Below are 23,655 nucleotides of genomic sequence, written 5' to 3'. Positions count from 1 at the left end.
ATCATAAATATTTGAGAGAATTAAAGGTTAGTGACCTCATTGAGTTAGTTAGTTATCTTGCTAGCCGAAAAATTAAATCAATTATAGTAAATTACTTGATATTTTATATTATACTGTAATTAAATTTCAAGTTAATGTCCCACTCGCAATTTTTAATTAAACATTCTTCTTTGCCCTTATAGGCTAATCACTTATTTGTGCCACAACTTTGTTTGAACTCTCCTCGTGTTATGACAAATCCAAAATTCTTTTAGTTGGCATAGAACGGTTAGTGCTAATTATGGTTTAATGCTGCGTCTAGGGGCAAGGGGCGTGTCTAATTAGTTGGCTGCACCGGGCTAATGGCGGCATGCTTTGATGTGCACGGCTGCGTGTGCACTTCATTTAAGCCGAGTGAGACTCAAGTGTCTCTGAGGATGTGCCGCGGATGTGGGTGTGGATGCAACTGTGGATGCTCCGCAAAGGACGGCAGGATGGCAGGATGCCAGTTGTTGCAGCAAAGTCACCTGTTTGCATTCATCAGTCCACACACGTAGACAAAGGGAAAGCGAAAGCAGGTGAGCTAAAATTTTGGGGAGGGATGTGTGCTTTGTGGGTGACTCCTTTTTACTTGACTTCCCCCTGGCTGCCTGCTAATAAAACTGTATTTATGCACATATGCCGAAGGTAAGCTACTGAAGAACCCTGGGAGGAGTGGATTCCCGGGTTCGGTTCCCCTTCTTATGCGCATATTTTTGGTTAGACATTGGGAATTCGATATGTAAACCTCAAGAGACACGACGCGAAGGTATTCCCATGGCATAGCTCCTCATCTCAAAGTGCTAAGATCAAGTTTGAAGGTCTCGGAAAGGAAGCTAATTCTTCATGGAGCATGTTCTGTATAAAGATGGGGCCCAAGGTTTGATTTTTACGTAAATTCCTGGGGAAATGGTTCAGGCAATTATTTTTTATTCGCATGAAATATATATGAGGATCCTATAATTATTTAGTTTAGACCATTAACTAAAAATATTTTTTATAGTTATAAAATAAAAATAATATAAAATATTTGTAACTATAACAATACTATCGAGGACACCAAGGTAGCATTAGAACCCCATCTACACCGGTCATCATCCCAAGCATCCCAAGCTCCATCCCCATCAATGGTGGTCAACGTCTGCTCTGCTCGCTGTCAGCTTATCAAACCGACAGTCAATTTCGGTGGCCCCTCGCAGCCACACTTGTCACAGGGTCAGAAGACCGGGAAAAGCCCGGGAACGGGGGCCAACTGGGGAAGAGGCCATAGGCACGACCACCAGACGCAAGTGTCAACCGCAAGAAGAGCGGCGGAGTCAAGTGAAGTCTTCTCCCATTGACAGGCGGCCAGTGACGTCGGCCACAACGTGAGCACATAAAAGGGGGGACTTACACAATCAGAAAACAGGTAGTATATTTCCGAAGAAAACACTTTTGTTATATGACTATGAGGTAATTACTAGTAGTTATAATAATTACTTTCCAAAATAAGCTAAACTGGAGTTAATTGTCTTAATATACTGTGATATGAATAATACTTTCTATAAAATTTTGGAATTCGTTTTGACTTTGAGTCATCTGAACCGGTTTACAAAAAAGATAACTCATTAAATACTTCTGTCTTAGAAAAATGCTTTTAAAATGTTTAAGTGCTTACAGTTGTGCAAATCTAATTCGATTAGGATATCTAAAGTTAAACCCGGAACAGACCTGATAGACTATCCTTGAAAACCCCGCATAATGTGATAAAGCTTAGATGTCATTTATAGATTTGCATTTTCTTTTCTATCATATTTTAAGTTAAATTAATTGCGAATGCTTCAAATTTTTTAATTGTAGTATATATTTTGTAAAACCTTTATAAGTAATAGGTAACGTTTATTTAACAGTTCCAATTAGCAACCCAAATGAATATTTGCGTTACTTTTACATTGTGAGTGGGGAAACATGAAAGTGCATTAATTCTTATTCTGCTCAAAAAAATCACAAACTACTAACTTAACTTACTAACTTAACTTATGAAAATAATTGTTACTTTAGCCAGAATGAATCTTTCTATATCAATATCTTTTAGTTGATATTTTTCCTTCTGTGGATATATTTTTGTAAATTTTCTGTCAGTGCGCGGCAAGAATTTGACATTCCGAGGTCTCGGGTTACGGCCATGGGAACAGAAAGAGTTCGAATTGGATTTGGCCGGCACTGGGGCTTCCCCCTCCCCCTCCTCCGCGGCATCGCCGTCTCCCATTAGCGCTGCTGTCAGAGGTCCCAGGGGATCCGTTGGGGAGGCATGGCATCAAAGGCCCCCATTGACAGAGCTGCCGAGTTGTTGTCATCATCTGTCCACGGGCGGCTCCTTTCAGCTCCTTTGAAGTCGGCTACAAAATTAATTGCATGCTACACAAATCCCTCCTTGGCCCATCTGGCAAACTAAAAACTAAAAACTCTAAATCAACAATCATCATAACTATAACTTTGTGCTGGCCCAAAGGGAAGGGGCGTGTGTGCTGTCAACATGCTGCCAGTTGCTTTGCTCGCTTCATTTCCCTCCCCTCGGAATTTTCAACACTTTTGTTGGGAACACACTTGACTCTTGCCATGCCAAATCCCACGCAATACACACAGAAAAAATTGGGTTAAAAATAGCAATGCTGTGTTTGAAGTGGGACCTTTGGTAATCTCTGGAGCTAAGGAATCGAGTTCAAAGTTCTTACAGTCCTTATAAGATGTATGCTTTCTGTGTTCTGTTTGTAGAATTACTTACGAATTCGATCTTTTCTTTTTCACACTTTTCTCAATTAATATTTTATGTAAAATATACAAAAAGGTATAATTGTTATTAGCTTAAATTATAAGTTGTATAGTTTATTTTAATATTTGGTACTTTTGCGTAATCAGAATATTACAAAATATATTATTTTTGCTTATGTATGACTGTTTGAATTTCGAAAACCTGGGTTGGTGTCCTCTTGGGCAAAGGATTTGAGCTCAAAGTCCTTTCAGTCCTTATAATATGCATGTTTTCTCTGTTCTATTTTAAGAATTATTGAAATTTTTTTCTTCTTTTCTATTTTTAGTTCTCAATTCACATATTTTGTAAGATGTTCAAAAATGTATATTTGAATATTGCTGAAGTGATTATTTGTATAGTTTATCTTAATCCCAGAAACTTTTTTCCCTTAGATTATTAAAAAATATATTACTTATGGTTGTTTAAATACAAAAGCCTGGTTCAATCTTTTTAATTCTATGTCCAGTAAATATATAATTATTACATTTTCGTTATTTTTATTTATAAATTTCAGAAGTCTGGTATTTTTTTACAGTGCTTCGGCAACACGAACATATGCAATGCTCCCCATCCGCCCCTCACATGGAGTTTCCGGCTTTTGTGTGCATTTTGCACTCTGTTTCAATTTAATTACTTTCGAGTTACGCAACCAGGACAGGACAAAGTTGGCCGGGATGTAAATGGAGCAGTAGCCGAATGATTTAGATGTCCTCAAAGTCCAACGCTGCAGTCTTCAATTTAAAATTCATAATTCACAAATTAAATTAAATGTGAGGGAAATCCTCTGCCGAAATCCTCAGCGAAGGATATCACAGTTGTTGGTGCGAGCGGAGTGCTCCAGGATTCGTTTGCACAAATTTGCATTTATCGATTGGAGGAGTCGACAGGTCCGAGCGGAGGCTTTTCAGATTTCTGCTTTTTGCTGTTGTTTTTTTGGTGACACACAAAAAATAACAACACAATTTGCATAAACGTCAACAGCAGCAGAAGAAAAAGAAACAAAGTGTGGCAGCTGTTGCAGCAGCAAGGAAAAACAACATCGGAATAAGTAAGTAGGGGGCACAAGGACCGGATAAATCGGACGGGCGGATAGGATGGGAGACCTGATTTTTAAGTTGGGACAGAGAAGCCTGCTGTCAATTTTATGAGCTGGATCAAAGTCCACAAACATCAAAATATAAGAAGTGAGTTATCCCTGCTTGGCTTCCTAGAAATAAATATATGGTCTATCCTAAGTTGGTACTAACAACCAATTTCATGTTTTAAGGTTATATTTTATTCAAAATAAAATTAAAGTGAAAATGTTAAATTAAACAAAGGCTTCCTTCTTACTTTTCAATTAGGGTAAAAAAATAAATAATGGTTCCAAAAGTATCATCATTAATTTTCGGTCTTAGAAGTAGTATATCAAATGTTAAGAGCTTAAACTGGAAAAAATGTTTGCCCTGCGTACCTAAGAAAAATTTCTGAAAAAATTGCATATATAAAATTAAAATTAAATTAAAATTTTTAAAATATATAATTGATGTAATTTCTTGTCACATGTTTTTCAGATATAACAAGTTGAACAATGCTTCAGTTAGTAGATGTAACCTTCTTGCAGATTTACAAATAATCGGCTATCCGATGGTAACTTGCTCTTAACATTTTTGAATACATTTTAAATAAAAAATAAATCCTAAATCGTAATAATAAGATGGTAAAGACAGTATTAAATGGTTTTGTAGCCATGCAAAGGTACTTGATGCCTAGTTAAAACACACCTAGATGCACTCGGTTGCGTACTCGTTTTTATTACTCCCCTACCGACTGGAAACAAGTATGTTTGCCAAATTCCCAAACTTTCCCAACAAGTCTCCTTATGCCCCCTATTTAAGTACCAAAAGTCCAATTTTGTTGACCAAAAAACCCTTTCCCACACTTCACATGAATATTTTTTGGCATAACTTTATTGTGGCTGTCACGGTTATGACCGTTGTTGCTTTTGTTGGCAACTTTAAAATGCATTCGAACACGGTTAAAAGTTGTCTGTGGATGTGTGAGTGGGTGTGGGTGTGTTTGTGAGCGTTCAGGGGGCGGAAAGTAGGCGTGGCCAAAGGGGGCGGGAGCAGCAGGAAATGTATCCCATAAGGAGTAGACCAGAAACAGAACCGAGCGGAAGGCACTTCCTGTGGAGCTCTGAGTGAGTCAGTGTGTGTGCTCCTTTGCATCGGTCCTCGTACTGTCCTGGCTCTATCCCCGTCCCGCTCCCACTCCGCACCCTCTCGCTCGCTCCTTCCGCTCGGCTCGATGCAGATAAGAGGCATATACGCTTGTCAAGATTTGCTTTGATGTCTTTTTCATGTGCCCGACTTGGGTGCGGCCTGCTCCATGTCCAATGCTCCATTCCTACACGGTGAAATATATTTAGGTCGGAAATCATACGTTTTATATATTTGGAAGATGCAAGCTTACTTCCAATACAGCATTTACGAAGTTTTGTCCGATTTCTTTTTATTTCCTTGTAGCTTTTGTACAAATTCAAAAATCTTGAAAATTTTAATTATGATTCTATTTGTAAAAAATTTCACACATATATTTTGGCCGTATATTATTTTCCTTAAAACCATAAAAAAGTTAGTTAAATTACAAATTGTTAATTTTAAAAAAAACTTTACATTTTATAATGATTCCATTTAGATTTGTACTATACGTTTAATATATTTGAAAAATGCAATGCAGCATTTACAAAGCTCTGTTTGAATTCTTTTTACTTTCGTGTAGGAACTAAAAAATCTTAAAAATTTATATTACTGCTTACGTTTATCAAAACTTTAACATACATTTTTTTGACCGTATATTATTTATATTAAAACACTAAAAAATCTGGTGAAATTAAAGATTTTTAAAAATCTTCACAGTCTATAATGTTTGCATTTAGATTTTTAAAATAAAGTGAACCACTAAAATTTATTGTAAATTCTTTTGGGGACTAATTGTATTAGTTATTTTTCTGCAGTATAAAAGCCGACGATTAACAAAAAAAAAATGTCAGAAAATTAAAATTAGTTGGAAAGCTGCCAGAAATGTCTATTCTAGTGAAATTTTTGTGTAAAGTTTCAGCGATTTTTGAATTTGGTTTTAAAATGGTTCTTGAACCACATTTATAAAGAAGCGCATTCGGGATACTTTTTCCTCCCAGTGTATGCCTCTGTTTCTGCTTAGCTCTACCGCTCTTGTCTCTTGTGTGGGTTGACAACAATTAAAAAGTGACGGGCACAACAAATCGCCAGGAAGGGGTGCGGATGCCAAGGGGTGGCGGGTCTACCAACTTAAGTAGCAGCAAATACACAAAAGCAGAATCTCCTTTGGAACCATTTCAATTGCCTTTTGTTTATGCGAGAGATTTCCCCGGCCAGCCCCTCGAATTCGCTTTGAAGTCGGGCATTTCCATGGGTCCGCCACGGTGTGAGCAAGTTTTATTTTGGGTAGCGAAGAGATTTTATTAGCAAAGGGTTGGGAAAGCGCTTTGAAGTTCAAGTGTAGGCGCAGCAGCGGCCCCATTGATATATTTATTTCCACACACAATCATTCGCCTTGTGGCCGTCCCAAATTGAAATATCGCATCAATTTGCCATGCCGCCGTCGCGCTTTGTAATAAAAGTAAATAATAATTTAATAAAAGGCAGCAAAAACCACCGCAACTACAAAACGAAACACCGAAATGCGGCGCAAAAAAATCGAAAATCGAGTGAGCAAAATCAACCATTAAACGCTGCCGGCAAAGAACAAAGTCGAGGCAACAGACCGGCAAAAAGCCGACAACAGCTGGCCGAAAAGCAAAAAGCTGAAAGCGCTGCTCGACGAAGGGGCGGCAGTATCGCCCTCTATGTGTCAGTTGGCCGACAGCAGCCCACCGTCGAATCTGCCGCGCATGCGCAGAGTCCCGATGTGTGTGGTTTCCAGTGCTGCCAATCGAAAGCACCAAGATTCAAGTGAGCGGATCAAAAAGTTTCCACATTTATAATACAAATAAATTCAATGTTATTAATACTATCCATAGGGATATCTAACAACATTAAAACAGGGTCTGCTTGCTTTCATTTTATGATACTATGGTGTATAATGTTATATGTTTGTATCATGTGATTCCAGTTTTAGGACCAACGGCGAATCCCATGTTTATTAAGTACCTTAATTAAATAAATTTAATGAAGGAAATTAATATTCGCAAGTCTCGCACTTCGCCATATAGTCATTAAAAATTATATACAAGCGATATTACCTTAGATGTAGGGGTAGATCTGTAGGTTGGGAAGGTCTGAAAGTTGGGACAGTCAGCTGCCTTTAATATTTTCCACTTAATATATTTATTTACTTTTTTAAAAACTCTATACAAATTCAATAACATCATTTATATAAATGGAGTAAGGTTAGAAAATAATTCGATATAAGCATTTTAATTTTAAATGCAAAAATCTATTTCATGTAACTTGGAACATCATTCAAACAAGTACTGTCTTACCAGATGAAATGGACAAATTGGCAGCACTGGTAGAGCGCGGTTTGAAGTCGTTCGAGATGCCGATGCCAACCGCTTCAAATTGATTTGAACGAGCGCAAGAGCTTTTGGACAAGTTGATAAGAGCGGCAATCCGACAGCACCGTTTTGCTGTGGTTGTTGTCGGTTTTAATTTTGAATACCCTTTCCAAAAGTGTTGTCAATAAATAATTAAGTTTATGTGTAGGTTCTTTTCAGTATTTCATATCTCTTAATAGTTTTAAAAGGTATATCTTTTCAAAATTATTGTACGTAAAGACACAGAGATGTACAAAATATTTTCAACATATTTCCAAACCGTAAAAAATTAAAATGTGGACTCAAAGGAGTAATAAAATATACCTTTTAGTTAACGTACAATATCAATACAAATCAATGTTATTTTTTTAAAAACCTTTATTTCTATATGTACAAATTTCAAACAAAGTGTTACTAGTGTAATTTTTACTTAAAAGTAAGGTAGCTTAACTAAGAGTAGAAGAGAGTGGGGAAAAGATAGTTAGGGGTTAGGATAGTTTGGGTTTTTAATGAAGATACCTTAAAGCACGAGAGGTAACAAAAACTTGAACTTTGAGCGCCTTCAGATGAAGATGTTATAAATTAATTTCTGTCAATGTCAGATTTGATCAAATATTTTCATTCTTTTGAGAAACTTTTTTGGACATTGGACATTGGACATTTTTAATGTATTTTTTTCTACAGCTGTATTTTGTGCAAAACGCGTACCGGGCTTTCATTTTTTCATCCTTGGGGATGTTACGGATTTTGTTCAAGTAAATATATAGTTTCCATGGTGCCAGTAATACCAAGCCAAGCAGTCCAAAACGCAGTCGGGGACGGCCAAAAAAAAGTTGATACCGTCGAATTTTCAGAGAATAATCATATGCTATAGATTAATAAAAAAAAAAATTAAATTGACATAAATGACATTTGTTTAAAAAAAACAAAAAATCTATTCCATTGGACGTGTTTAAAAAGTCATCTTTAATTTTTTTTCGAAGACTTTGCAATTGACTTCAAAGTGGTGTAGGAAAAAGTTTTAGCCGAAAGAAAAATGATATCACTTTAGTGGTAATAAATCTTTATTTATAGCTTATATGTTCAACCAAACTTATTTTACTATCCTTACCCCACTCTCCCCTAGGTCAATAGCTAACGCGTTTACTTTAAAATAAATTGCCACAGCTAATTATAACATAGCTTTCGAAACTTTTAAAAATCTCACTACCCATTAAAAACGGAAGAGTACACCTAAACTTCGACTTGATAAGTTCTTCGACCATGCTTTATCTGACTTTTTTTCGCACGGGTGGCTTTCGACGTGGCTGACGTGTCCGGGGAGATTCGACTCTCGGCCGAGATGTCGGCGCAACTTCAAAAGGCGTGTGATGGGCGAATGTGTGAGGTGGCCGCCTGCGGGCCGGGCTGAAATGAACATGCGCACAAGCTGGGGAGGGGCGGAAAAAATTGGGAGGAGTACCTGGAGGTGGAGGATCGGGTCTGTCCAGCTAATCAAGCATCAACTTCATCATCATCATCGCGGATGCAGCGTGAACAGTTAGTCATATAGGAAATGCATGGGTAATCGGAGGGAAAAGGAGCGGCTTGCTTTGATAAAATCGAGATAAATATAGTTGGACTGCGTTGAGAAACTTCGAGAAAGAAGCGCTACGAGTTAACTATTGTTTTCTTATTTTTATATTTAAAAGTATTTACTGAATAATAAGTTAAAATTTGTAAAATTCGTGATTATATTAAATATCTAATCGATTTTCTAGGTTTGGCTTAAACCACGATACAGTGCTTAATCTTACCAATTGGAATTATGTTCCCTTGAATGAGCCTATTATTTAAAGTATTGTAAATACAACAAATATTAATTCTTTGTATGTTATTACAATGAATTTTATTATATTACATTGTTCGTACTTCACTAGCGCTCTTTTCAGTTCTTAAGCAAATAAAGCATTGAGTTAAAAAATAATATCTAAAATATTTAAACACTACCTTTTCTAAAAAACACCTTCGATAGATCAAACAATACCTTTTACTTAGACTCAAACCAATGTATCGGATAAAATAAATTCGTTTTCTTTCAGTGCTTTAATACTAATTACCTTGATTATTTTGCAATTGGGAGTAAAGTAGGAAAGCAATTATTTACGTATTAATAAAATTTGCATTTGTTTTCAATTTGCTCAGTAAATAAACCCGAACAAGTGCAAACCTGTTACAAACCATTAAGTTACTTTCATATATAAAAAACATTTTATGAAATGAAGGCAGCATTCGGAATTGTCGAAAAAAGTGTCATATTATTAGTTGTTATATTTTTAATTAAAAGTTCTGATTCGCTGTTTAAAGTGACCAATATAAAATGCCAGTGCTACGACAAGACCTTCTGCGATTTTCCGCAGTGCGAATTAAAGGTATTGGGTCGAGGAAAAGTTGGTATATTTATATACACCAAGATATATCAGCTACCCATAAAAAAAGTGCTTGTAAGATAATGGTTTTTAAGTAATAATAGTAAACAGTAATATCAATAAGATTTGGTTATTTTTAGGTCAATCTAAGCCTATTTAGAAAGTTTAGTGGCTATCGGCCCTTCATGTACAATGTCACCGTGGATTTCTGTGATTACATGAGAAATCCAAAGCGATTTCCCTGGTTGGGCGTAGTCCACGATACAATGCTTAACTCCACCAATGTGAATCACAGTTGCCCATACAATGTGCTTATAATTCACTATATTTTTACAAATTCAAATTAAAAAACATTTTTTACCATTACCAGCACGACCTCATTGTATCGAAGATGGTTCTAAGTGATATAATGTTGAAGAAGACGCCTTTTCCAACCGGATCGTACATGTTCCAACTGATCGCTGGCAATCCCAAGTGGCAGGGCATCACTCAAATCATGACGGATATTGTTGAGACTTAAGTTTTTCATTGATAAAAAAATAAAAAAATATATGTGAGCCTTTCAATTACCAATCTTTTGGTCTTCCAGTTGTTATTACCTCAAGTAGATGAAATTCCGTCTGCGCATGCGTGAGTCCTTTTCCTCAGTAGATGTGACCAACGTGTCGTATGAGTTATGGCAATCGAATGGGCACACGTGTAGACGCCAGTCCAATGGCCAGTAAATCAAACTTTTTGGCAGGGCGTGTAAACAGTGTTATAAATCAGAAAACCGCAAGGCACCCACCAGCGACCATATTGTCCATAGAGGAAGTCAGACCACCGGGTGTACGAAGTTGGAGAAAGACGCCCATGCAGACGGGAAAATGTGGAGGCGGATTGCAATGTGCCAGGATGCAAGTGACGCATAAAGCCATTAACATATTAGAGGAACGCAGGGTGGGTGGATGGCACATTCAGTGCATAGAAGTGCGTGTCTAAGATTTAGAGCAGTCGGAGCACCCAACATGGGAATTTAATTAAAACCGAACACTAACTCAGCAAAATATTTTCATTTAACCATGATTTAGCGATGCTGAAAATTTGAATGGATTCTAGTGGCTAGAACTTATTTTTCGTAAGCTAAAACATAGCTTTAATAATCCACTCTTTACACTAAAAATCAATATAAATATTTGCACATTGAATTTTACTATTACATATTTGAATTTAATACAAAAACCTAACTATTAATACAAATCATACTAAAATTCTTAATTTATTTTGAAATTATTTAAATCATGTCAGATAATATTTAACATGATGCTATTCATATTCACTTTAAATGTTTTTGTCATTAAATTAATGTTTAAAATATTTGACCTACGATATATTTACCTACGATTTATAAAATTAATATTTCCATATTTAAAAATAATACAAACCACCATTTATTTGTACTAAAAGACGCGTTTTTGTATTTAATTTAAACATGTAATTCGATTCTTTGAATTTAATATGCAGATATTTATATTAACTTTTCCATCGTTTTTCAAGTGTACAATTTATAAGCCTAGTTATACAATAGTGACATTAATCCATGTCAAATCAAATTCGTTGCAACTAAATGATCAAAATTCTTTTGTTTAAAATTATATTTGTTCCGTCTAATCCCAACTATTTAATCGCATACCTTTTGAAAATGTATTCAGTTTTAGAAAAATGGCCAACTTTCAATTACCTTTACAAGTGCTGAGTCTTTTGCTCCTATTTCGCAACACTTTGCAACAAAACTTTTCTGCCCAACTGGTGAAGGAAATGGGTCAACAGACGAATGAGAATTATGCGTTACCAGTGTTTAATATAGAATTAATTCTCTTCCAAATCCATGTCGCCCAAGTGATTAACAATGATCCAAATTTAGAAAGAGACTTGATTATAGGAGAGGGAGCCTCCAAGCAAGCAAGCAAGGAAATAGAAAACTTGGGATTGATATACAAGAAAGCCTGGAGGTCCAAATTGGAGATGGTCAATAAAGTGGCGGTGCCCCAGGAACCCTTGTCAAAGAAGTTAGATCTGGTATCCGACTTGCTGGTGTCAAGTGCAAGGAAGTACGATGTAGGTAGGGATGTTAAGGACTCAAAAACGTCTTCCTTGAACAAATGGCTGTCGGAAAAACAGGATGAGGTTCAGGCCAAAATTGTAGAGCTCAAGAAGACACAAAGTGGTAACAAAATAGCAGCCATCAGTGGAATGTCGGTCACTCCTGGTTGGATTATTCAATTTGACTCTCAGGTTAACAGATATTTTACCAAGGGATATGGAACAGAAAAGTCGATAGAACCATTATGTGTTCCCATGATGCACTCTTTCTCCTTATTCCAAACCATGTCCACCAACGAGGCTAATGGTATATTCATCCCTTTCATAGCCGCACATATGGGCATGTTGATTCTTTTGCCGAGAAAGGGCGTTACCTGCCAGGATATATTGAATAACTTGGGTAGCCAGATAAATGCTGAATTGAGTTTTTTCAGAAGAATTCACTTGACACTGCCCATATTCAAGTTCGACTTTGAATATGATATCAGCAAAATTCTGGAGAAAGTAGATACTGCTGGCATGTTTGATAAGTTCAACTTTAGTTCGAAGAGCAACATAACAATCGATGAATTCCCGATTAAAGCTGTTGTCCAATTTAAATCCAATTATTCTTTGAGTAAGCTAAATATTTTTTCCTGTCTTATATTTACTTATATTATATTTATACTTTCCCGCAGATAAAGTAAATGACATTAAAATACGGAATTCTGAAACATTCGAAGTTAATCGTTCATTCGTCTTTGTCATTAAGGATAGAGAAACAATATATTCAGTTGGTCGTATTGAAAACTTGGATGGACTGGCTGCTCAAGTGAGTTGTTCAAAGGTCTAACTGAAAATAAACGAATCAAAACATTTTGTAATGAATTTATTTGGTCATAGCAATAGATCTGAAATCACTCAAATTCAACCTTTTGAATAAATGAATATTTTCTATTCACCATCTATATAATCCAAAAGTTTTCTGTTCAATATTCATTTAAAGATTTCATTTAGTGTTTTTGCGAAAATGGGGTTCTTAGCTCTGGGGGATCTTGGTTCTCAAGCATATGCCAACAGTTTTGATAATATTGACAAATAGTAATGCTCTAAATTTTTTCATTAAAAATTCTGTGTTTGAAAATAGTAAAATGTCGAAAGATATGTGACACAGAAAAGCTTTGAGAGCTCATGAAATGCGGCCGTAATTCGATTTAAGTTCGGGAGAGACAGACGAATGGATCGGCTGATGAATATGGATATGACTTGGATGGGGCTGTCTGGAAATGGAACCCGGTTCTCGGACGGGGATGAGTGCACACATATAGCGAGTGCATGCAGAGTGTTCGCTGAGTGATGTGCGCATGGATAATGAAGCAATGACGGCATGAATGACTGAATGAGGCGGCAACCTCTATAAGATCGGAGGGTTCCCTCAAAGGGGCAGCCGCCGATGCACGACTCCGCCAGCGACTTGAGCTCCGCTTGCGGCTTGAGCGTTTAATTAAAAGGCAACAAAAAAGGAGAAAAAACACGAAATAAAGGAAAATATATATAAAGAAAAAAGGCGGCATCTGAGGCGTCGGCCGGCAGTTGATCATTATCAGATACGGCAGCGTAGATAATGCAAGATACGATCGTGGTATTGGGGAGTCGGGGGGTACTAGATGCTTTTTCTGGGCAGCACTTTAAAAAATGATTTTTATTTTTCGCCCGGCCCCAAAAGTAAAGACCCCACCCTTCGCTATATGCCAGCTGTCTGTAATTTACGAGTGGAGCCCAGAATAAATGGAAAACACTATTTTGGTCAAAAGCGTGTGGAAAAATAAATGAAAATGCATAAATTATTATTTCTTTGCCTGCGGTGCGACCAAGATTTCCACTTGAGTTTGGCGGCATTACATGATTTCTGTGTGTTGCAATTTGATTATTTATTTTGTTAAATGGTTTTAAAAGGTTATTACAAGTTTGGGGGCGTGATTGCAGGTGGTATTAATTTTAAATTTGTTCAGCTCAGCCAGCTGAGGTAATTAGCATTTTGTGAAATCGAATAATATTTCAGTACATATCACTGGAAACACCCCAATGTTGCTTTGATTTAATGATTAACATCTATTATATTATGGTTATTTTGCAAGTGCTAACACACTACCCGTTCTAAAAATACAATTACTTAAAAATAAACTATAACTAGACTCTTGTATTTTGAAAGATATAATCGTTTTCATATTAGGAAAATTAAAGTAGCAGATTTTCACAGAATACCAAATGCAAAGTAAAATTGAAAAGTCAAACAAATATAAATAAATTTTAAGATAGGCAACTCTAAATATTTTTGATGATTTCTCTGAAAACCAATAAAAGATAATATTCTTCAGATATTTGAGATAGTAAAAGATGCTTCAAAGATGCTTCATTCCCCAGAAGGATTGCCCAAAGGCCACAAACCCCTCCCACTGCCCACCGCTCCCCCACACTTACATCGCTTTATAGCTCCCATTTAATCTATCGCTTCCCATCATGTTTTTGGCATCATTAATCTGGTCATTAAGTCCCACAGAAACCATGGGCCCGATACAACAGACCCACTCTCTACAGATACAGATACGTTTGCCGGGCCTAATCGTTTGATGGACATCGATGGACGGCGGACTCTTGTAAACGTAAAATCGTAAAATCCATTCGAAACAGGCGGGCAAAAAGCGCCCAAAACACTCATAAAACGGCTGATTGAAATGGCTTTATTTCGTAGACAAAATTTGTTGCTTCGTCGCTGTTGTTGTTTGGATAGATTTTTAATGATTTCGGCCTAATAAGCAACAATTGGTGCCCTTTCCCCTTTCCAAATTTCAATCAATGCACAGTTACAATTTCCGCTTTGGGGCAGCAAACAAATTTTCCTCTGGCCCCAACCAATATGCATCTTTTATTTTTCGTTGTGGGCCCGCGTTTATCAAAATTAATTGGAAATTTTCGTCGTTTTTTAACGACTTCTGGGTAAAAGTCATTTGGGCGCAGAGAGGTGGGGACTTCAAAAGGCCTGTTGCACATGTTACCAAGGGACTGAAGATCTCTTCGGGGTCTCATTTGGTTCTACGGCCTCCGAGTTTTACGGCCTTACAATATAATTTCCTGTCAGTCGGACGACGAATGCCAAAAACTACAATTCATAATTGCTTTCGAAATTTGTTTATAAACGCGTCCCACACATCGACCATCATCGGGGGACAACTCCATTTGAATTTTACGACAAGCATACTATAAAATATAAATATTTATGACCATCACTTACAACAAAGTTAATTTATTTAATAGTTTCACGATGTACACGACCCTTCCTATAGGCTTATGATATTTATTTGATTTCTTAGATGTTTACGACTTCCAAAAAATGTATTTTGAAACTCTTCGCCGAGCTGATCGCTGAAAACATATATTTTAATAAGATCCAGCGCTGTTTGAATGTGACGCAAGTTGGAAAATATATCTGCTTATCTAATTTATGTTCGCCCCATAATTTACTGAAAATATTTGGGAAACTTTAAGTATCATCGCTTCGTTCTTGCTGAGCGTTTGATGGTTTTTGAACAACAAAATAATCAATTGCTGCGTATTATTCGTAAATTATAAAGAGATCTTTGGTTGGTTCTTGGAAATTAAATAACAAGAATAAAGATTTATGAGTAGTTTGTTTTAAAGGAAAACAAAAATATTTTAATAGGCGAACTGTAACTTCTTTAATTTTAGATTTAATCTTTAGATTTTGTAAGCACTGATTGGGAAAAAGTCGGTGTATTTTTAAGAAAATTTCTATAAAATATCCTATATAATTAAATAAACAAGTCTCATAAAATTGTTCATTAATACTTTGCCTTAAATACTGTTAGAGACAGGCCAATTACGTTTGTCTCCTGTAGGTGAAATGACCCCCCTAACCTAATCAACTCCCTAATGCAAACACACACGCCACACGAAGCTCGATTAAACTCGTCTAACCCTTCTAAAACTCATCAGCATTGCCAATATGTGTGAAGATAGGGACATATCTGTGGAAAAGCGGGGGAAAGTGGGAAAAAGCGAGGGAAAATGACACAGAGCGAATCCAATACTGCCTCCTTGTCAATTACAGCGACAGTTGCCATGGCCGTCACTCTGTCATCGCCGGGGCAAATGTCAAAAGCCCCATATAAAGCCGGTCCCATACGACCGCCGCCCACCAAAAAGCAGAGCCGCCAGACATGTTCCACTCGTTTTTGGGTAATTACATTTGCAGCCAGCCTGTACATCGACTTTTGTCAAACGCAAAGCTGCAAAATGTTGTGCGAAATCCAGCAGAACAAAGTGCAGGGGCTGGGATGCGAAACCGGAGAAAACATAAATCAATATCGGCTACAGGGCGGACGGATCCCGACATCAATCAGGGGCCCGCATCCAAAAAAAAAGGGAGCGCAGGAGACGCGGCCTCCTGAAATTAAGACGATGGATCAATGTATGACGAAGGCAGCACAAAAGAGGGTCGGACAAAAGAAGAAGGTCCGGGAACCGAAACCCTTCTGTTAGAAGGCGGTCCCCTCCGCCGCCTTTGTAGCCCCCTCCCCAGGCCCTTCCCCTCGATTCGATCGCGTGTTCTTCTTCAATTACAGCGCCATTATACCGAAAGCCGAAAACGTTTTACGGTGCGAAAGCCTGCGGACCCCCGAGGGCCAAGTTAACCCATTGTGAACTGTGCCTATCCCAAAATATAAGATTACAAAATATTCCTATTTTTAGAAACAATAATGTTTACCTTTTATCTACCTCTTAAAATAATCATGAATATTGTCTCCACTACAGCCTTTTGGTTCCTTACGGTTGAAAAAAAGTATCGCTTAGCCTTAACATCACTTTAAAATGGTCTTCTTTGTTGCAATATAATGGATAAACGTTTTGAGATTAAAATAAAAGATAAAGGATATCATGTTATACAAAATGTCAGTCCTTATAACATTGGAATCCAAAATATTATTATCTTACTTTACCATTGATCTTCAATATTTATATATGAACAAACCTTCGAAAGGAATTATGATATTTATTAGATAATATTTTTAGCAAGAGTTTTTTCCATCTCGAAGTCAGATCTATATACATATAATTCCAATTCCAACTGTCATTTAATGGATAAGCATTTTGAGATTAAAATAAAAGATAAAGGATATCATGTTATACAAAATGTCAGTCCTGATAAAATTTGAAACAAATGATGAAACTATTGATCTTCAATGATTATACATATATGAACAAACCTTCGAGAGGGAATTTTGATATTTAACAGATAATATTTTTTAGTAAGAGTTTTTTCCATCTCGAAGTCAGATTTATATATAATTCCAAGTAGCCCCATTTGATCCGAGAGGGTTAAAGACAAGACGATCTTCGCGGGTTCCTTCCACTTGCCTTCGATCGCCGAAGAAAGAAAGAGCTTTGTGTTTTTTCTTTTTGCCTTGCCCGCTCTCTGCGGCGTAATTCAGGATTCTCCTTGCTCTGTTATTATCGGCGGGTTTTTAGTTTGGGCCGGGGTTTCTTTTTTGGTTGCTTGTAGGTAATTGCCCTGATGTTCAGGCTCAGCAGGCGGCTTCTTCTGCGAAGCAAAAACTGGAAGGGGCAGCGGTCGGGATCAAATTTAAAAACAATCAAATTTTTTTCTGCTGCGGCTGTGCATAGAGGCAAATTAAAACCGGGTATTATCCAAACATGTGTATAATCAAAAATTGATGGTCGAGGGAGCAACAACCAGTCGAAATAAAACTGGTAAGGTGTAAGGCCAAAAGAAAGCTCTGAATTTGAGGCGTGGCAATCGCTGCAATTGAAGATGTTGCTCGTATAATTGCTTTTCTGTGGGTAATATCTAAGAACATTCTGCATAAGATTGAAAAATTGCATTATGAACATTTCATGTTCTCATTTTAACTGCATACGAAAAAGGATCGCATTTATTACTTTGTAACCATTTTTATCCGCATAAATAACCTTTCTATTGAGTCAATGCACTGAACTTTTGTTTACAAACATCTAAAAATAGCAAAAATAAATTATTGCATATTAACTAATTAACTTACTAATGTTTTTCCCGCTTAAGGTTTTGACATAACAGATTTAAATATTTAACATAAATATAGTACAGTTGTTCATAATAAATAATGGTTGTTTAATTTTTATTTTTTTAACAATAAATATTTAACGCATACAAGTAAGAATTTTAAAGTAAAGTGGTATTAAGAAAAGTTTTTATTTATAAATTTATAAGGTAGCAAGTTACCTGGGAGTTCCATCATACCCGCTGGTATTACTTTCGAAACCACTGCCACAGCCCCAAAGAGCGCGAAATTGAGTTCGAAAATGCTCTTAAATAAACAAAACCCTGTCAACGGGTTGTTTTTGTTGTACGCTCACAGCTGTCTCTTTGCAACTTTAACCATAGCCACACTGCGAGAAAAGTCAGCCTGGCCATACATTTTCATTTTCGAATTCCGAATCGAAAGAGAGAGGAGAACGCAGCGAAGAGAGCCCGAAAGAGCGCAGCTCGAATTTCGAACACCTACCCAACCACTGTGTCGGCGCTTCTCGAATGTCTCGGCGTTTTCAGATTGTTTTCGTCCGTCAATTCGAATAGACGTGTGAACTGAGACTCCGAGATACAGCGAAAGTATCTGAAAGATACGCGTAGTTTGGCCCACCAAAACAACTACTGACCGAATGGATTGTTTGTGGCCCAGTGAAGTTAACATCAAAATCGGAAATTGATCGAATGAATGAATAAATGTATCCGCGAGATACGCACAGTGAAGCCTTTATTTTGTGGCCCGAGAGGAAAATCAAGTGAAAACCCAAAAACGAAAAACGAAAAACCGCCCCCGCAACAATAATAAAAACAACCGGTACGCCACCCCCCGAAAATCGACGTCGCAGTCGCCATCGTCGCAATCGTTTGGAAATAAATCGTGTTTCTGCCTTTTGCATTTGTTGTTTTTTGTTGTTTATACGCCAAGTTATTTACGTCGCCGCAAAGCAAAATACAACAACAAAACGGCTGGCGAAAAACAAATCGAGTCGGCGAAAATGTTTTACAATTAAAATTACGCGCGCAGCGGGCACAAAGGTACGAATGCGAGTACGAGTACGAGTATCTGCAAGATACACACACGTAGATCAAATAAAGCAGCGCAATATGCGCAAATTAAACTAAAATGCAGCACACCAGAGCTGTAAAAACTTTTACGACTACGACTACGGCCACGACTGGTAACTTTGCCACCCGCACAGTCGAAAATAATACCAGATACAAATTAAGGTCGCCCAGCGGCAGCGCCTAAGCACGGTGGATTTGGAACTGGAACTGGAGGTCGTTCTCTACCTGGAGTATATTAGTCTCAGTCCTCAGATCCTTACACAAAAGGATAGCCAGCCAGGGAGCGCAGAACGCACACACAAAGGCCGTAAAACATTTTGGGCTGCTGCTGCAGGTCTCCTCCTCCCAGGACTCGTAAATTTCCAGCCCAACCACCGCCACCCGGAAAAGTAAAAACACCGAAAAATCCAAGACACCGCCAAGTAACTGCATCCTCAACCAGCTTATATATAGAAACATTTATATATACTCGGGCAGAGATGGCGGGCAACATTGTCAAATGGTGGAAGCATAAAATTCTCGGCGGCTACAAACAATTCTCAGGTAAGCGAAAGCCAAGCGTTCTCAACTTGTTTAGTGAATTTCCAGATAGTTGGCAGCAGATATGGAAAAGTTCGGGGGACGGGCGATAGCATTCAGGGAAACAATTTGTTTGCAATGCCCAAGTAAATTAAATTGAAAGATTAAATGCGTCAGGGGTTCCCTTGAAGTTGTGGAGGATATCTCTTAAATACGCGGCATTAATTACATTGTGATGTTGAGATATGGGTTGTTAAATGGCGATTCAGTGAGTCAGAGTTCTTGAAATATATTTGAATTTATAAAACTTCTCCGGGTGTAGAATGGCAATCACAATTAAAGCAGCAACTTAAAACTATTACCTACAAGCGAAACCATTAATCCATGCAGATTATCATCCTTGTTCGTTTTCCTGTTGCCCCTTATCGAAGGCCATTCCCATTAACATACAACTATCTGGGCCGGAGATCTAAAATATTACCTTCTCCCAAACAATTGTTCACCCGCTCGCACACAGCCCTATCCACACATACCTACTATTCAGAATTCATTGAGTCAAGGGCTTCTCCCACATCCTTTTCCAATAATTACGGCGAACAACTAAAAGTTGAAAATAAAATGTAGGCAATCCCCCGGCTGCAGTTTTATCTGGAAGATACACAGCCGTTCGCTTGTGGTCTCTGGAAATGGGGAGGGGACCGGCAGGGAAGCGACACACAAAAATAGAACGAGAAATCGGGCATGGTGCTGAAGAAGAAAAACACCACTGCAGAGCACATCAAAAGGAAGGCGACCCATGGAAAATAAATAGAATTTTTGGAAACCGATCGAAGCGGAGCGAAGGGATCGCGAACGATCAATAGAACGATTCGCTGTGGCTCCTGCTGCTGCTCAGAGATCGCCTCCTTAGTCATGGGTAGCACATATCATGAGCGTAAATAAACAAGGGGCCGCGAAGACCCGGGTCCGATTCCGCTCTCTAAGTGGGATCGGAATTGGAATTGGAAATGGAATATCGGACGACCTTTCCGCCGAACGAGCGACGTTGATGTCCGAATCGCTGAAGGAACATCAATCAATCAATGTTCCTCCGGCCGTTTTTTTCCTCTGTTCTGTCCACAAATTCATTGGAAATATTCTGGGGCCCCCTGCCCCATTATGTTTCTCGAGTATTTTGTTTTCCTTTTTTCGTTTTGAAGCCCCAGAGAGAGATTTCTTCCTCGGCTGGCAATTGGTCTGCGCCAATTAAATGCCAGGGCAACACTTTGAACCCTTTGCAGGACGACAAGCCCCGTACACTAATTGCTGGCAGATGCAGGGGGAATTCAAAGGAAACCTCCAAAGGCACACCGAAGTATGCGACTTCAAAGAAAGCAGCCTCGAAAATACTACACAACAACAAACGGGAAGAGAGTGGAACAAAAAATGAAAATAAAGCGAATTGAAATGCCGACGCCGTTTAAAAACAACGTACGAACATTTCTTACCTGTTGCAGGTAAAACCGAAGGCAAGTCGGTGCCGCGATGGAGGTGGAGTTGCCGTTGCTGATGGAGTGCACAGGGAGAAATTAGATGGGCCTATAGATTCAGGGCAGTTTGGTCCTTGAAAATACCTAATATTGCAATTTACGGTCATTCAACTTTTCTGTTTACTATAGATTAGATTATCTACTGAACGATTTTCGGATATAAATAATTAGATAGATAAAAAACTATTCACAGTAGCTAATTTTATTCGCCTTTTAATTATATCTAATTTATAAGTCCCCAAATATACTTAAGTATCATCAGCTTTATTGAGAACATTAATTCGGTGTAAATTGCAATACCATTTATCACTGCAACATAATTGTTCCCTGTGTAGAAAGCAGCAGCTGCTGCGAGGCCAAGACCGATACCATACCGACTCATACACAAAAACCTTTTAAAACCCTCACGTTGATAAAACAACAACAATAACATCGGGCATCAGCGGCAGCAAGTCGTCGAGCCGCCGCCGCAAGCAAAAATAATAATAACTGAGCGGCAGGCGGCAGAGTCGTTGCAAGCTCCCCCTCCCATTCCCAATCCCATGCCCCATCCTCCACCGCCATCCAAAACTGAGAAACTCCCCAACTCCATCTCGAAGATACATCCACATCCACATCCACATCCAACCAGTTCCGCGGCCAGGCCAACTATGCCAAACATCTCGGCAGCGGCTACACAAAAGCGGTTTAGAGACCAAACGACGATCGACAGACGGACGGACGGAGGGACTGAAAGACTGAGGAACGGCGATCTAGCGATCCAACGAGCGCACTCTGTTTGTATCTTTGAGATACACACCGCGCCGATGCTGCGACTGCCAAGCTGCGCTTTGCGCTCTGTTCAAAAGATGCGCTTTTTGCTTTGAGGCGCGGCACCAGAGGCCGTCCACAGTGGTTCGAAGTTGTGTGTTTGAATGGGGATTATCGGAGGTACTTCGGGAGGGGAAAGTATGAAACTTGAGCTGGAAGGCCATCGAGGCTCTGGAGTTTTTAAGCAGATTAAATACGATTTAATAGACACGTTGTAAAACAGACCTATTCTAAAACATACTTATAGATTGAATAGGCAGATTTTGTAGATGAGGAGCAGCGTTCTTAAATCATTATAATTATATGATATGGTAGTTGAAAGAGAAGAATTTCTACTGTCTTTATATAACACCTATTTTAAAAGAGTTCTTTAAATATTAATTGTCCTATGAACTTACTTTCATATCTGTTTATCCAGCACTATCATTATCTTACTTTATAGAAACTAATCGTATGTTATAAATATAAATTATCAATACTCTAACAAACAGTATTAGTTATTAAACACTATAACAATTACTATTAACTAACTGGTTAACTTAATAACTTAAATTGGATTGTTATTATTATTTAAACGTGTTTGCCTCATTTAAATACATTCTTATACCTAACACTATTTTACTGTCTATTAAAGTTTTAAATATATTCTTCTTGCTTACTGTAGAAAGTGCACTTTCTTATATGTAGACAAAGAACCTTAGGGCTCTGGTAAGGCTAGCTAAATGTTTTTGGACTTAGGGGTAGAAAAAAGCTATTTACTTATAGTGTTAGTTGTGTAAGGACAGTTTACATTCAGAAATAAAATTTTTAAAATATGACATGTAAAAAATCAAACCCATTTTCGGTAGTGGACTTCTTTTTTAACGATGTGTCTATGAATATTTGAAATACCTTACCTACTTTTCCGTCCTCCCCTTGCCAATTTGTATGTGACCACTGTGTCTTGTGCGGGTTTCACAACTTTTGCCTTGGCTTTTCTTCGATGCCGTGCTGTTGCTGTTATTATTATGGTTGTGGTTGTTGTGAATTACGGTAGAAGGCAACAGGCGAATCGCGTCGGCATTGCCTTCATGACAGGCCGAAAGCAACGTGGCTCGAACCGCACCGGGCTCAAGACCCCTCCGCGAGGTCCGGGAAGAGGGCTCCGACTCCAACTCCAGCTCAAGCTGCAACTACCAACTTTGACTTGGCACTTTTTGGCTGATCCACAGAACTCGAGGTGGGGAGGGACGGCAGGGCAATAGCCTGGTATAAGCAATTTTCGTAATATTAGCCAGGAAGTGGCCGCTCTGCCTTTCGACATGCCAGCGACCCTATATGGCCGGTTCGGTTCGGATCGAATCGGATGGGTCTTTCGTTTTGGTCCAGCTCGACGGACTGGTTTTTCGGAGGCTACTTCCAAACCAAAACAATGCTGTGCCGCCTTGTGCCAAAAGATAAAAAGCTGTTAGCTCGTAGCTTCTGCATTTCTGCAGGCTTCCCGGGGGCTGGGGTTGCTCAAGATATATGTAATGACTTTTGAGGTTTTTGTTTTGGTCATCGGCTTTTGTTTGTGTTGATTTAGCAATTGGCTCTCGGGCCTCTTCTCGGAATTATGCCGCACTCGGGGCTGAATGAGCAAATACCACGACCCCTACAATGCCTTTCGCCCACCTGGCCATAACTTCTAGCCTAAATACCAAGCTTAAGCTTACCTAAGAGGGTCGTAACTTCTGCTGAATCGCTGAAAAAAGAGTGTCTCGGGGATACTAAATGTTTAGTACCAGGTATTTTGTTTTCAGATAAACGAATAC

The 23,655-nt window shown here is 38.3% G+C and overlaps 4 protein-coding genes across 5 annotated transcripts in view; all 4 read left to right on the top strand.

Moving 5' to 3' along the window:
- The first annotated feature begins 8,579 nt into the window (after window positions 1-8,579).
- On the top strand, window positions 8,580-9,148 carry LOC108011770 (uncharacterized). The gene is given in 2 exon segments (XM_036814602.3): window positions 8,580-8,811; window positions 8,813-9,148. Coding segments are annotated over 2 exon segments (123 nt in total). The 5' UTR covers window positions 8,580-8,737; the 3' UTR covers window positions 8,862-9,148.
- A 308-nt stretch (window positions 9,149-9,456) lies between these two features.
- LOC118877506 (uncharacterized) lies at window positions 9,457-10,308 on the top strand. The gene is made up of 3 exons (XM_036816535.3): window positions 9,457-9,850; window positions 9,916-10,083; window positions 10,146-10,308. Exons 1-3 carry the CDS (start codon window positions 9,626-9,628, stop codon window positions 10,293-10,295), a joined length of 543 nt encoding a protein of 180 aa, XP_036672430.3. The 5' UTR covers window positions 9,457-9,625; the 3' UTR covers window positions 10,296-10,308.
- A 1,168-nt stretch (window positions 10,309-11,476) lies between these two features.
- On the top strand, window positions 11,477-12,713 carry Acp76A (Accessory gland protein 76A). Its single transcript, XM_017089096.4, has 2 exons — window positions 11,477-12,473; window positions 12,535-12,713. Exons 1-2 carry the CDS (start codon window positions 11,477-11,479, stop codon window positions 12,687-12,689), a joined length of 1,152 nt encoding a protein of 383 aa, XP_016944585.4. The 3' UTR covers window positions 12,690-12,713.
- A 5,752-nt stretch (window positions 12,714-18,465) lies between these two features.
- Window positions 18,466-23,655, top strand: part of nkd (naked cuticle) — a 44,475-nt gene continuing 39,285 nt past the window's right edge. For both annotated transcript variants that reach the window (XM_036816569.3, XM_036816570.3), the window contains exon 1: window positions 18,466-19,547. In XM_036816569.3, coding sequence (XP_036672464.3) covers window positions 19,484-19,547 — 64 coding nt within the window. In that variant the 5' untranslated portion in view covers window positions 18,466-19,483. The remainder of the gene's footprint in view (window positions 19,548-23,655) is intronic.

The sequence above is a fragment of the Drosophila suzukii genome, chromosome 3 (assembly GCF_043229965.1).
Source record: "Drosophila suzukii chromosome 3, CBGP_Dsuzu_IsoJpt1.0, whole genome shotgun sequence".
NCBI lineage: Eukaryota > Metazoa > Arthropoda > Insecta > Diptera > Drosophilidae > Drosophila > Drosophila suzukii.
This window is presented reverse-complemented; position numbering and strand designations above follow the sequence as displayed.

Bases quoted from the DNA above. Each gene is read 5' to 3' on its own strand.
- LOC118877506 (XM_036816535.3), top strand. From the start codon at position 9,626: ATGAAGGCAGCATTCGGAATTGTCGAAAAAAGTGTCATATTATTAGTT. The intron at 9,851-9,915 runs GTAAGATAATGG...GGTTATTTTTAG, and splicing joins TACCCATAAAAAAAGTGCTT to GTCAATCTAAGCCTATTTAG. The intron at 10,084-10,145 runs GTGCTTATAATT...TACCATTACCAG, and splicing joins ATCACAGTTGCCCATACAAT to CACGACCTCATTGTATCGAA.
- Acp76A (XM_017089096.4), top strand. From the start codon at position 11,477: ATGGCCAACTTTCAATTACCTTTACAAGTGCTGAGTCTTTTGCTCCTA. The intron at 12,474-12,534 runs GTAAGCTAAATA...ACTTTCCCGCAG, and splicing joins TAAATCCAATTATTCTTTGA to ATAAAGTAAATGACATTAAA.